Source organism: Molothrus ater, chromosome 3 (assembly GCF_012460135.2).
Source record: "Molothrus ater isolate BHLD 08-10-18 breed brown headed cowbird chromosome 3, BPBGC_Mater_1.1, whole genome shotgun sequence".
In the NCBI taxonomy this organism is placed as follows: Eukaryota; Metazoa; Chordata; class Aves; order Passeriformes; family Icteridae; genus Molothrus; species Molothrus ater.
In genome coordinates this window covers 48,929,686-48,944,317 of record NC_050480.2, presented here as the reverse complement: position 1 = coordinate 48,944,317, position 14,632 = coordinate 48,929,686, and the positions used below count along the sequence as shown (strand labels likewise).

General features: G+C 41.9%; 1 protein-coding gene and 1 non-coding gene across 2 annotated transcripts; both read left to right on the top strand.

The window, feature by feature from the left end:
* The first annotated feature begins 2,203 nt into the window (after positions 1-2,203).
* Positions 2,204-4,333, top strand: STX11 (syntaxin 11). Its single transcript, XM_036380580.1, has one exon. It carries the CDS (start codon positions 2,204-2,206, stop codon positions 3,068-3,070), a length of 867 nt encoding a protein of 288 aa, XP_036236473.1. The 3' UTR covers positions 3,071-4,333.
* A 4,016-nt stretch (positions 4,334-8,349) lies between these two features.
* Positions 8,350-8,432, top strand: TRNAL-UAA (transfer RNA leucine (anticodon UAA)). Its single transcript has one exon. It is a non-coding gene; the product is annotated as a tRNA-Leu (tRNA).
* Positions 8,433-14,632: the final 6,200 nt, after the last annotated feature.

Sequence of the window (14,632 nt, the reverse complement as noted above, 5' to 3'; positions counted from 1 at the left end):
ACAGATACAGGTCCTCAGTGCAGAGCTAAAAGATGCAATGTTGACCACCTTAAACGTAAGTTTTGGTATGTAGACACAAATAATGTAGGCTTTTAGAACTAAGTACTGGGAGCTGCGAAAACCCAGGGTGAAGATTGTAAGTGCAACTGCAACTTGATCCCTCTGTTCTGCTTACAACTAGACTCTACTGGATCTGCTGGATCACGGAGATTGTGTGTGATGCTCTCCATGGCACTGGAGAGGAGCTCTTCACAAGTGGCCTTGATCCATGTGCTCATTCCCTGATGTCCAGCTTGTTCCTTCGCGATCTGACTCAGCAAAGTGCTCAAGGCTTGCAGCAGTGACTGAAGTCAGAAGGGACTGACTTCTGAAGATTCCAGGTACAAAGAATTGTGCTTGAAATGTCTCAAGTGGGCATTGTAAATTATCAAGACCATTGTCCATAATGACTCTGGGCTGAAACCTGACTGTGGGGCTGTTAGATCTGCCTTTCCCCAAACAACTGGTAGGAGTTGATGGAACTTTCCACAGATTTTGCAAGGGAAATCCCCAAGGAAATGAACACTAACAACATAGTCAATGAGATAGCATGAACTGAATGATGAATATTAAATTTTATGTTGTACAACTTTTATTCAGCACATACAGACTCAAGGCGGACACTTGGTGGAAGTGATAGTGCACAGGCAGTGTTTAATTGCGTGATCTTCCTGTGTCCAGGCAACATTGTGGTGCAATCCAAGGCAACACTTGACAGCTCCTTAATCTTCTTAAAATGTTTGACTTTTTAACCTTTATTGTTGTATTAAAAGAAAGAAAAAAAGCAATGTTTTTAGACATGCTGCAGAATTAGTATACACATGAATTTACTACAGCATTTTCATGTTGTGAATTACTATATATTTGCTTCTCCATTTCTTCCTGGGGAAGAAAGGGTAGACCTACTTGTACAAAATTATGAATTTATCACACAGGAGATTTTCTCAGTGTTTGCTTGGCAAAGAAAACACAAACAGAAAGTGAAGTCATTCTTGAGCCAGTTGTTACTATGCTCTCTGTAGAAGGCTGATGATATATAATTTTTATTAAGTTTAAGGAATGGTAAGCACGAAGTTCACAGAATCGCAAAATTGTTAGGGTTGGAAGGGACCATAGAGATCATTTAGTCCAAATCCCTGCCAAGACAGGGTCATGTAAATCAGGTGACACAGAAATGCAGAGAGGGAGACTCCATGACCTCCCTGGGCAGCCTCTGCCACCCTCAATGTAGAGAAGTTTTGCCTCATGTTGAGATGAAACTTCTTGGGTTTCAGTTTATCGATGTTTTTCTTTGTTGTGTTGCTGGGTACCACTGAAAAGAGTCTGGCACCATCCCCTTGGCACTGCCTTTGACATATTTATGTGTTGATCAGATCCTCTCTGTCTTCTCTTTTCTAGACTAAATAGGCCCAGCTTCTGCAGTCTCCCCTCATAAGAGAGAAGCTCCACACCCCTAATTGTTGATGTCTGATACTCTATGGTCAATGGTAGCATCTGGAGACACTAAAATTGCTTTTTCTTTCCTTTTTTCTTTTTTTTTTTTCCCATCTTGATACTTTCTACAGCATTTTTTGAAACTTTTCTTTCCCAACTGTATCGGTAAATGCCATTTCTGTTTCTGAGAGGCTTCTTATTATTCTCCCAGGAAAAGCAAACTTAGAATGAGAGAAGCCCTGTGACATTTTGGGCAGTTGATGTAATGAGGGATCAGAAGCTAGAGGAGATTTCTCTTGTGAGCAGTAGTGGAAGGTGTTCAGTTAAATAAACATGTCTACAGATGCTGATAGCTGAAGGCTTACTATCAGGAGTCTGGTTTTCCTCTCCAAGTAAAAGACTGGGATTTTGTGGGGAGTTTGGGGCTGTCCTACTCTTGTTTTTGATTTGTCTTCAGGATTTGTTGTCTTCTTTCCTGCAGTTTTGTTTCTAAACTTGTACCTTCTAGAACAATGTTCTAGCAGAGTTTTGGATGTGATATCCATCACTGTATAAAATACTGTGAACAAATTTAAAATCTAGTATTTTGGGTTATCTTTGATGAGTTACATTTGTTATCTATGATTTAGTTATCACCATGATGTAGCTATTAGTTACAAATTTTTTACTCTTTTTACCAATATTTGAGTTACTTCAAACTCATTCCTCCTGTTCCTGTTTTACAGGCAGGATGAAAGACCGTTTAAGTGAGCTGCGTGAATTTGCCAGGTTACACAACCAACAGTTCTCTGATAGTGATGATGATGAAAATTCACCCCAGGATATTCTCCTTTATGAGACAGATTATGCCTTGGAAATCCTTCATAAGGACATACAGAGCATCCGGACAGAAAATGACCACCTAAAAGCGGATGTCAACCGTCTCAGAAAGCAAAACACCCGCTTCCTCACCTCCATGCGCCGCCTTAGCAGCATCAAACGAGACACTAATTGTATTGCCAGAGACATTAAGAGCCGTGGAGAAAGCATCCACAGGAAACTGCAGGTAATGAGAGATTTCTGTGAAGATGCAATAACAAAATATGGAGCTATGTCTGTCATTGCCAGGGTGGCAAAGAACCACTACGTTGACCTCATGCACACATTTCAGGACGCTATGTTTGATTACAATGCAGCAGAGATGAACCAGCGGGAGAACTGCAAGATTCGAATTCAGCGGCAGCTGGAGATCATGGGCAAAGACGTTTCTGGCCACCAGATTGAGGAGATGATTGAGCAAGGCAAATGGGATGTCTTTTCTGAGAATCTCTTGTCGGATGTCAAGGGAGCTCGTGCAGCCTTGAATGAGATAGAGACGCGGCACAAGGAGCTGGTGAAGCTGGAAGGTCGCATTAAGGAAGTTCACGAGCTCTTTCTGCAGGTGGCCCTGCTGGTGGAGGAACAGGCAGACACCTTTGATGTTATTGAGATAAATATGCAAAATGTTGAGGACTATGTAGGAGATGCTAAAGACCAAGTGAAAAGAGCTTTGGAATACAGGAGAAAACATCCCCTCAGAACAATCCTCTGCTGTTGCATATCATGTTGCAGAAGGTGATGGTCCCACTGGAGCTAACACAGACTGACTTGAATGTCTTCAAAATTAGGTTTTCTTTCCAGAGACTTTTCTGTAATGACAAGCCCTATAAACAGGGGGGATATTTTGCAGTTGGTTTTGTTCATTGCCTATTTACTAAATGTGCTGAAGGCTGTTTGTATTTATGAACTTCTAGAAATGTTTATAAAACTATTTTTAATGTAATTTTTATTGAAAGGTCCTGTTACTGTATCTAGAGGTGCAATATCTCTACAGTGATACTCATTTCATATTGGCAAGAAAGAAGAATGAATAACTTCTCCTAGGGAATATGAATACTTTTAAGAAGTAACTTTATTCTTATTTGTTGAAGTGAGGCTGCAGGCAGTGAAGCCTTATTGCCTGGGGCAACACAGTACACCACAGAATCAGGAGGTTTCAGTTTTAACTAGTTTGGAGCATGCTTGAAACAAATTTGACAAAATACTGAGCCTGGAGCAGGAGCAGGACACAGAACTAGTTTCTCTTTCAACTTTATTTTCAGCTATCTGGAATCTTAACAGAAGTGGCTGCACCTCAAATGATAATATGCACATTTGGCTCTATTTGTGTGCAAGTGACTGCTTTTTTCCATTCTGAGTACCCAGCTATCTCAAGGTGGCTAAAAGCACTGCAACACTGAGGCATCTCACTCACTTTTAACTTAAGCCACTCTCGACTCTCAGTTTCAAACCTGCCATGCTTTCATGTTCAAACCTGCCATGCTTTCATTGGCTTTTTTCTGCCAATTAACACTTCATCCAGAGGAGAAACATGGAGTGGCCTTCTGCAGAAACACCTTTAAGAAGACAACATCTGTGGGGTTGAGGAAACATTTTAGGGTCTCGGGAAAGCAAACAGAACTATTTCTTCGGTACACCTGAAGAAAAAAGAAAACAGTTTCATGCCATTTCAATGCTCTTTTCAAGCTTAAAAGGAAAGTCTCCTTTTGTGGGAGTCTGTCCTTACACAAGGGCAAACCAGTAGGTTTGGAGTATTGCAAGGAAATAAAAAATGTGCAGTCCTGGTAAGCACTGAGCATCGTCAGTGGAACATATTCATAGAGTCTGGTGATTGATCACAGCTCCTGCTTCTGGAGGTTTTCCAACTATATTTCTAGGTGGCTTCCTGATACACTGTGATCTATTGCTATCCTTTGAAATAATGCAGGACATTTTTTCAGATTTTTTTTTTAATTAATCGTCCTATTTGTACCAATTTTAATAAATATATTTCAACATTTCAGATATTTTGTATTTGGGAGTTTTCCTCAGATGTGCATAGATGTACACCTTCCTGCACCAGTTGCAGTGAAACTTCTCCCTTCTTACCTTTTACACCCTGATTTTATGTGGGAAGAAAAACCCCAAACATTTCTTACTATTTTTAGTAATATAACAAAACAGCAAAATAAATCCACTTCCAAGCTTTCATATCTTACTGGGAAACAATTTTAGCCAGACAGACTTTTTTACAGAAACAGAAACTAAAGGGATAACTTTTCTCAGAAAGAGACTGTCCCTTTTGCTGTAGCACATGGAAGAGTGAGCAACACTGATCTCCCAACTATAAGATATTTTGATATTCAGTGGTGTACTGGTGATATCAGTGTTATGCTTGTCTGAGGACGTCTCCAGTAAGGTGTTCAAACTTGAAGTGGGAGAAAGGAGGGTGATGAGCTGGGACCACAGCCAGGGGCTTTGGTGCTACTCAAGAAGACAAAGTTTTTTACTCTGTAGGTACTGCCATTAAGTCAGTGGAACTGTGCATTCCTCCAAGAGTCAGCATGTGAGGATAAATCAATGAAGAATGAAATACTGTATTTCCTTTCACATGCACATTCCTAGCACTTGCCAATGTTTTTGATTAAAATTATATACATGTTTTTTTATGCTGGTTCCTTTTTTGCATCTACATATGGAATAAAAGATTTAATAAGAAAAAATTGAAAGTGCAGAGTGTTGTGCATTGAATCTGCAGCTCTGAATAACGTTTTGCATTGTCAAAGTTCAGTTTAAAAGTTGCTGGACTAAATTATGAATCAGTGAAAGGAGATTAAACAAGGCCTAGAAAAAAAAGGCATCCCAATTTTTGTTGCATTGATAAATGAAATGTGTTGCATATTGAGATAGACTGTTGTTTTTTCTCTAAAAATCCAAAGAAAAATGAGTTTCATGCATTCTAAGATGATTCTCTAGTTAAAAAAACAATCAAAATTATGCTGGCAGTTTTGAGAGACCTTGATGATTTCACTAGTAGATATGCAAAACTAGAATTCAAATCTTTAGTTTGATTTGAGGCACAGGGAAAGAGAATGGAAAGAAAAGGTAATTGTAGACCTTCTCTCCTGACTTAGGGCTGTTGCTGTAGGGAAAAAAATGAGAATTAGTCAAAAACCAAACTGATACCTTTTAAAACTATTTTTAATATGCACTGTGAGTTATGAGACACTTAAAAATGACTTTCAGTAACTGAAGCAATCATTCCATCATTCTCTTCCTTGCAAACACATCCATTGCTTAATACTTTGGGGTTTTTTTCTACCCTTCAGTTATGTAAGAACTCAAATTTAGCCAGCCCATGGACTTGCCTAATCACAGTTGAACAGACTTTTGAAAAAAAAAACCAAACCTGATCACACTATAGCTGCAAGGACTCATGCCACACAGGATGAGTGGAAGAAGATGATAAAAGTTGCTTGATAATATGTTAGCATACTAATAACAGAAGCTGCAGAATGGACATTTTCTGAGGAAAGCTGCCTCCTCCTTCTGAAAGTCAGCACAACTCCTATGCAGATGTGTGTAGCACATTCTATAGGTTGGTAGTTTTTTTTTTTTCTCCTCTTCCCTCATATGGCAAACACTTAAACTGGGTTTGTGGAATAAAGAAGTTAAAATCTGACAGGGCATGTTTTAGCTTGCAGGATTGCTGTTACTTTGGTTTTGTTTCCTACTGAAGCTGAAGCTTCACAACCCACGCCACCAATCAGTCACCAACCAGTCCTTTCTGAGGAGGACAAAGAGGAACTGGCAACCAGGGACACTTTGCTACTTCTAAAATATGTGAGACAGCACAGCATAGATATAAAAGAGAAAAAAAAAATTCCACTATTACAAAATACAATGTTCAGGATGTAATGGATATGCATATGGGTTTCCGTTTCATCTTCAGGGACTTTTTTTTTGAATCATGGGTTTCATTTTACAGAAATGGCAGTGGGACAATTGCTTCCTCAAAATGAAGGACCAGACTGTGGACACACTTCACACTTGCACACATGAGCAGGTATCTCTGCCACGTGTCTTGGGAGAATCTTCTTGAAGTAAAGAAATAGCTCTTAAGATCCAGATTTTTTTTTTTTTGGAAGCTGAACTGAGTAGCTATGCTAAACTGCTGCTTTTTTTAATCTAACCTGTATTAAAGATGTTTTGAATGCACAGCCCAAGTTGTATTTTTTATTATTTTTTGAAAACAAAACATGTTCTCTAGATTTTTGAACCATGGTAGCTATTTAAATTGATTTGAAAAAGGAAAGAGCTCCATGGGGTTGTGGTTCTATCTCTAGGAAGGTATCACAGATATAATGAAGGCAGGAAACAGTGTAATATAATAGATACTGTATGTGGTGATTCTGGTTAATAAATTTCCAATGCAATGGCATTTTCACAGGGAGTCATGCTGTTTGTTTCTCTAATATGTAAGAAGGCAACAGCAGATCCATCTTCTTCCACGTTTTTAGCATATTATGTAGTGTCTTCATTATGGTTGAGCCAAAGCAAGTAAGAGCCAGCAGAAGACAGTTTCACCATGCCCTAGTGTGCACACATTGTCAGGGCACCAAGTCTGCACAAGAAAAAGCAACATTTTACTGTGTTTCTTAGAAATGGTGTTAGATCTGAACAGAAAAGTAAAAAACCTAACTGACAGTGTTTCTCTACTCAATATTTTGCTGAAAGGCACAACCCTACTGAGCAGAGAACTACGGCATGTCACTCATTTCAAGGCAATGATACGGCATGGCAAGTTCCATTGGAAGAGCTGTTCTTTTATTCATGAGCTCCCGGGTGTGAATAACATGTATGGTACGTGGGAAGTATTTTCCCTCACAAGCATGCCTAGTGTCCCGAGGGTCTCTGAGCTCTAAGAGCTGAGGAGCTCAGGCGCCACCTGCACCTGCAAATTCCAGCCCCAGACCCCTTGCAGGGGGGCAGGGACATCCAGGGTGTCCAACACCCGAGCAGGAGGTGTGCTCCCGTTCTCCTTGTGGAGAAGCAGACGGCCTCCGCCTGCCTCCTCGTGAGCTGGAGGCCGGCACAGGCCCGTGTCCTCAGCCTGTGCTGTGTGGAATGTGTTCCTCACACCTCAAAGGTGCCAAAGTTTGGTGCCATGCAGGATGTCCATATCCTCCGCTGGAAAATAGCAGCGAGAGTGGGAGCCAGTGCCCGGGCTACAGTCAGCGAAGCGACACTTCCCCATTTCCCCTCTGACGCAGGGAAGAAGGGGGAGGTCCCAGGGCAGGCGGTAACGCGGAATATTGCGAAAGGTACTTCCGTAGACACGGCATATAGTGACGACCAGCAAAAAAATCTTTCCCCTGCGATAATGTTCCTCCTAATTAAACATAATTGATAGCTTTGAGCTTCGTTGGTTTTGGTTCTCCTTCTACGAGAGAGAGAAGATACATTCCAGGAAACACTTGGACGGAAATAATGAAGTGTCGGTGCCTTATTGGCACAACCTCTCCACTGCCTCTCATGCCCGCGGCCCTGCCCGCTCTGAGGGGGATGAGCCCGCTCTGCCCAGACCCGCACTGCCCGCCGCCCCCGGCTCAGCGCCGCCCGCCCTGCTCTGCCCCAGGGGCGGGCCCGTGCCAGCGCCGCGCACCTCCCCCGCCTCCCCTTCCGCTACGGGCCCGGCGCCGGGCGGAGGGAAGGAGGCGGCAGCGGGCCCGCTCGGTCCGGCTCGGTCCGGCTCGGCCCGGCTCGGTCTGGCTCGGCCCGGCTCGGTCTTGGTCCTGGTCCGTGGCAGCGCTCCCGCCGCCGGGCCTTGCCCGCCCGCCTCCCGCCGCCGGGAGAGGCCGCCCGCGCGCCTCGCCCCGTGCGCTCGGCGCCCGCCGCGCTGGGAATACAGGCAGGCGGGAGGGAGCGGCGGCGGCAGGGGGTGCGAGGGGGCACCCCCGAGGGTCGCGGACGGCCCGGGGGGCGGTTGGGAGTGCGGCCATGAATGTAGGAGCGACCGCGAGCCGTCCCGGTATCTGCACCAGGATGGCCGAGTGGTTAAGGCGTTGGACTTAAGATCCAATGGACGCATGTCCGCGTGGGTTCGAACCCCACTCCTGGTAATTCCCGTTTTTTTATCGGGGGCACCTTCCCGACGCGGGGCAGGGCCCGGTGCTCCGGGAGAGACGCGGCCGCAGCGAGCCGGGGCCGCCGGTACGCGGCCGAGGGGCGGGGAGCGGCGCCGCAGCGGGCGGATGGCGGCGGCCCGCGCGGGTGTCCCGGCGCTAAGCGGCCGGTGGGGGCACTGCGAGCCGGGGGAAGTCCTGCGGGCCCGGGGGAGGCTCCTGCAGCCCCCGTTACGTCAGCTTCGGAGTCTGAAATTAAATGACGAAATTAAATGTAGTTTTTAAAAAAGAGTTTCTGTATATATACATATATATATGTATACACACATATATATACATAAACGTCTGCATATATAGGCATGTGTAATATATGTATGTATGTGTATACACATATACATAAACACATACACACATTTATACATACATTATTGTGTATATTTGTGTCTATATGTCTATATATATACAAATAGATATATACATCTATATATACATATACACACATATACACACACACAGCCACAGCCTCGGTGCTGGAGCCTTGGGCAGGGGCAACAGGCACCTCCAGCGTTGTCACCCCCAGATCACGACCTTGTTGTTTGTTGTTTAAGTTGGTTTTTGTGTGGGTTTGTTTTCCTTTTTTTCCAGTTCCAAACCTTTCAGAGGCTGCATGTCAGCCTGCCAGAGTGCTTTTTACAGCGTGAAAGTCAGCAAAGCTCCATACCTCCTCATGCGCTGGGGTATGGAATATCCTGTTGAGGTGGCCCTGACCAACCCTAGAGGGTGGTGGGAAGGTGATCACAACTTTTGAAAGAATGGTCCCTCATGCTGGCTGTACCCTAAACTGTGCCAGGGCTTAAAGTAGAAGTTAAGCAGAAGGAGCATGCAGGACTTTCAAACTGACCTCGTGCTTTTGTTTCATTTGGCAGGACACATAGAGCAGTTGCTGTTCGTGTTGAGGTGTTTAATCTGATGGGACATGGTTCTGTTGTTTGGGTTTTGTGGGTTTTTTGACAGAGTAGTATCATTATGTTTAATATGTTTGAAGGTGTGGGAAGTATAAATCCAACACATTTTTAAATAGTAGTGTTTGTCAGAGCATACTGGTCAAATTCTTGCTCAGGTAAATTGGTTGTTCCCATTCACCCCGTTCCAAGTAATTTGATCTGAAAAATTATTCTAAACTTTCAGTCCGGATATATCATGTCATGATACAGACTGATTGAAGGATAAACACTCAAGAAAGGGATAACGACTCATGGTGAAATATGGCAGGATATTTTATTAAATGCTCACATTAGATGATCTGGCATCACGTGTGAGCATGGTGAAAACACAGAAATACGACATTCAAGAGTTACAGAGGGAAGCCTGGTGTGTGGGGAATTTCTAGGAAAGGCAAGTACATATGTTGTTTTTTTGAGTGTTACCACAATAAAATTGTAAATGCAAAACATACCACAGTTTCTAGAGCTGTTCATTAAGAAGTGCTACTGCCAGGTTCAGATGTTTTCTGAAGTAAACACTCATTTCTATTCTTCATTAAGGTACAAATTAGTGAACATGTGTGCACGTTTGAAGGCACATTTGACCTGTAATGTTGTCATGGTAAAATGCTGCCCTTGGAAACCCACATCTTTGCATACAAATTGTGTAATCCTGCTTATGTGCTTATTTACAAGCACTTTTGAACATATAATAAGTGCTCGTGTAGATATTGTGGAAGCAGTGATGATTTTGATGAAGACTTTGCTCCAGCCAAGGATGATTTTGATGAAAACCTTGCTCCAGCCAAGGATGAATTAGTAGTGGCTATTCTGCACTGTGAGAAAGAAGAAAGTAAAAATAATCACATTTTTTTCAAGAAGAGTAATTGCTTAACAGAAAAAAAAAAGGGCAGATTTTATGATAAAGCAATAGAGAAAACTGAACTTCTTGGTTAGAAATGTTCCTGTTTCAGGTGCAGCCTTTCTCTTTCCTAAAAAGAGTTGTTTTGCAGAGAACTTCCCTCAGTCCTCTGGTGAACCTGTGTTCCCTGCTTCTTAAAACAGCTTGTTGAAGCATGTGCTGATCTGGAATGGAACAGAAGATTTTTTTTTTTTTAACTGTTCTGGGTCTCAAGAAATACCCACAGAATCTACTTGCAACAAGTATATCCTAATCCCTTCCCATACTTCTCCATAAAGGAAAGTATAAGCTTCTGGGCTGGGTTTATTGGTTTCTATTTTAGGTGAAGTGACAGGGTATTGTATTTCAACCCTGGAGCTGAGCATTATTTTAAGATTTTTATTTTATTGAGCAGATTCCTTTCTTTGCTTCCTTGTTAAACCCTCATGAATTTTTGGTGGTTGCCCTTGCAATTTGACATTCTTACATTCACTTTTTATATTCTGGCCTTTAGTTAAAACTATATTGCTTTCTGTTGGACTCCATTCTATGGATGAGTTGTTTTTCTAAAGATGTCATTATCTGAAGGAACCTTGCCTTGTTTATTGAAGAAAGTGGAAAAAGCATAATGACTAGTGCTAGAAACTGGAATAAAAAAGGAGATTCATATGCAGACAGTTGAATGCCACCCTGATGAACCAGGGGTGTTTTTCATGCCTCTGCATATTTCCTGTCTGATGAGAAGCCAGTCATTAAAATAGATTTTTCAAAAGCAATCATGCATTTTCATGTTCCCTATTTTGAGGTCTCTGTCTTGAGAACCTCAGTCTGATTTGCAGGAATGCAGAGCTTTTGCAAAACCAGGTGAAATCAATGTGGCAACCTATATTTTAAGCAGTCTCTGAAAAAAATATTATATGACTCTGAGTAGTCAGATTTATTGGAGATACTTGTTATGAATCTTTCCATACCTCACTTTCCCATTGTATAAAGTAGAAGGAATAAAAATACACCATTTGCCAAATGGGCTGCTGTGAAGTAAATTTATTCTTGTTTGCAAAGAATTCAGATGGACACTTAGGTAATCTGGTGATGTTAGACAAGCCCATGAGTGGACTATCAGTGAATTCAAAAAATAACATGAAAGAAACAAGCTACAGAGGTAGTTTGAGCTGTGAAGACTTTACAAAGCATTGAACAACTGCTTAGCCAGCAAGCACTTCATGTGTGCTGAACAAGGTGGGAGTCTTACAGGAAAATAGCATAACTCGAAATTCTGTCTCTCTTCAAAACAAAAGGGCCTCAAATCAATAAGAAGGCAACCTATTGGTGACATAATTAGGTGGTATTTCAAAATAGTTTAATCTTTTTAAAAAACTTTTAGCAACTTATTTTTTTGTTTTTGCATTTTAGCATGTGATGGAAGCATGTAATTTTTTACTTGAGTTAAAACATTCTTCTCTCAATGTCTCAATGACCACAATATCATGTTGAAATAAAAGGTGTAAAAAGGGCTGTGAAGTTCTTGATCTATTGCACAATCTTGTATGTAGGATGATCAATAAACCCTCTTACTCATTTTGCAGAATTCATTTAAAGTCTGTAAAGTAGGACTAGTCTCTTACATTAGCAGGAGTAATTGCTTGTAAAATACTTGTTAATTTTTGAACTGTTCTGATTTTGTGACCTTTGTGATAAATAAGAGGGGTAGACTCTTTTCTGGATTCCCATCATTCTTAGGACGCTTGTTCAAATTTACCACTATTTAATGCAGACAGTTGTGTCTCTGTTTATACCTGTGTTTATACAGGTTCATTTTCAATAGCTGCTGGGCTCTTCATCTGCAGACTGCCTCTCATCTTATCTGTAGGTTCTTAGAATAATTTCTGTTGGACTTGATAGCCACAGCCACCAAGTGTCATTAGCAATGTTTGCTAATTCTGCCTTCTTCTCCAGGGCATTACAACACACGCTCCCAAACACATCCTTGCAACATTTTATTGCTTAACTATTTTTCTCTCTTTCGATAAGGAAAATGAAGAGATTTTCTGCTTGGTTAGTTCAGTCCAAGCAGCAAGCTCTGGGGAATTGTGCTGTGGTAGAACATTGATGGAAGGTAACGAGGGTCTACATCTCACTTACTGGAGTGCAAAGCCCTTCAATTTATTTACAGTGCAGGTGGAGGTAGGTTCACTCTTAAGACTGACAGATGAGCCCTGCAAGTCTTTCCATGGTCACTTAGAGCATCATCACTCCCAGCATGAGGATGGCCTAACACAGCCTTCAAAAGGGACCAGGTCACCACTCAGCTGCTCAGGTTGGTGTCTGGCATTTCAGCTCAAAGCCACCATACTGGCAGCGCGAAGGGCAGTAGCTTTGCCCCGGGGTAAAGGGGTGTGGGCATGCATTCCTATTTGCCATATTCTCTCATCAGGAGGAATACATCCACATGGTAACACTTTACACCAGCACAGCATTATTTACCAAAGTGTATTGCTGGAAGTGTCAAAAGACTGGCCTGTGCACTAGAACACCTCCAGTCGGGGAACATTTTCCCTTGTGCTGGCAGAGGCAGCAGCAGCCTCTGTAAGAAAGACACAGCAGACAAGTCATGATTTACACTCCAGCAGCAAGGTTTGACAGAGCACCTACTTAATGAGGGGCTCTGAGTGCCCCAAAATGAAGGCAGCATAATGCAGAATATTGAAGCTGGGATTTCTGGGATCTTAGAGCACTGGGCTTAAAGCATGCTAGCATTCATTGTCTGGTATATTTTTGGCTGTGTTAAACTTACCTAAATGAATAGATTCTGTCTTGCTGCCAAGGAAGAGCTTTTGTCTGAAGACCATAGCAAATGTGCACACTCTTCCAAAGATGGTCCTCTTAAATGTGCAATAACAAAAATTGCCTTCCTTCCCCTAAATATTTTGAGAGAAGAATGCTCTTTCCAGATTCCTTAATTTTCCTGGATTGCTCCTTCTCTTTCACCATCTGCTCAACTGTGACCTTCTTTCTGGCTTGGAAGTGCTGCAAGATCTTTCCTTCAGACCTCATCTGCCTCCTTTCTAACTGCTTGCTGAAGTGGTTCATGCAATTCTTGGCAAGACATCACTCACTGACCATGTGACTTGACGGATTTGTGACACCCGTCTCTTGCTATTTCATCATGTGTTGCAAACTTCTTCATGTGAGAGTGGAATCCCTTTTGGGAAGTATGGACTGCATTAATGAGTACTCTTTTGCAACTAATCCAAGTTTGATGATTGATGAGCATATGTATTTTAGTTTCACTTGTCTTTACATATCTGTAATTATTTTCTGTCACACTCCCACCTTTTGCTTTTTGTGTGCATACCAAGGAACAGATCCAGCTGGTCTAGCAGTTAGCTGCTGCTAAAAGAGGCATAGATCCTGCCTTTCCTCTGCCCTGGCTGTACTGCACATTCCTACTGCTTCCCTCTTGTGTCCCTCCATCTTTGATTGCAAGTAATATGTAACAAAAAGCCCAATTAATTTAATGTTACTTGGATCTAAAATTGATCTCTGATATTATCTCATAAGAAATTCTCTGTGAAGAAATGAGGAATTGGAGACAATTTTTTTTACATGTTTTGAGCTCCCTGACATAGGCAATATAGATCCACTCTTTTTATTCATCACAGAATGGCAAAGGCCAGAAGGCCCCTCTGAGGGTTATCTAGTCCACCTTCTAGCTCAGAGGTAGGTGAACTTGAGTCAGGTTTTGCATATCTTTGAGGATAAAAACACCACAGCCTCTCTGAACTACCCATGCCAGTGTTTGAACACCCTCACGGTAAGAAAAATGTTTTTTCTTAGTATCTTAAAAACAAGAGTTCTCTGCAGGTTAGACTACTGTAAGTAATCTGAGTTTTCCTTCAAAATGTTCTGGTAGCTGTAGTGCAAACCAATGACATCCACCTATTGAGTTGAGGGGAGGTAATGCAAGTGATAGCACTCACCTTCATCCAGTACTGTGGCTAATGACTCCTCATCCTAGATCCAGAGGCTGTCTCTGAATAAGGACTTGGAAGCATCAATATAATTTAGAAATCTGATTTAAGTAAGGCTTTCCAAATCCTTTAGTAGCTAGATCCAGAATAGAAATAATTTGTGTATTTAGTTACTGTGACTTCAATCTTTTATCATAATATGTTGGATTTTTTTTATTTGTTTGCAGTATTCTTTGCTGTGAGAATAACTTTTTTTTTGGCTAAATGTTTAATGTTCATGTAGCAAGCTTTATAGCCATTGTTTCCCCAGTCCCTATTTGATGGCATTATGATAGTGCAGGC

Coding starts and splice junctions, on each gene's coding strand:
- STX11 (XM_036380580.1), top strand. CDS start 2,204: ATGAAAGACCGTTTAAGTGAGCTGCGTGAATTTGCCAGGTTACACAAC.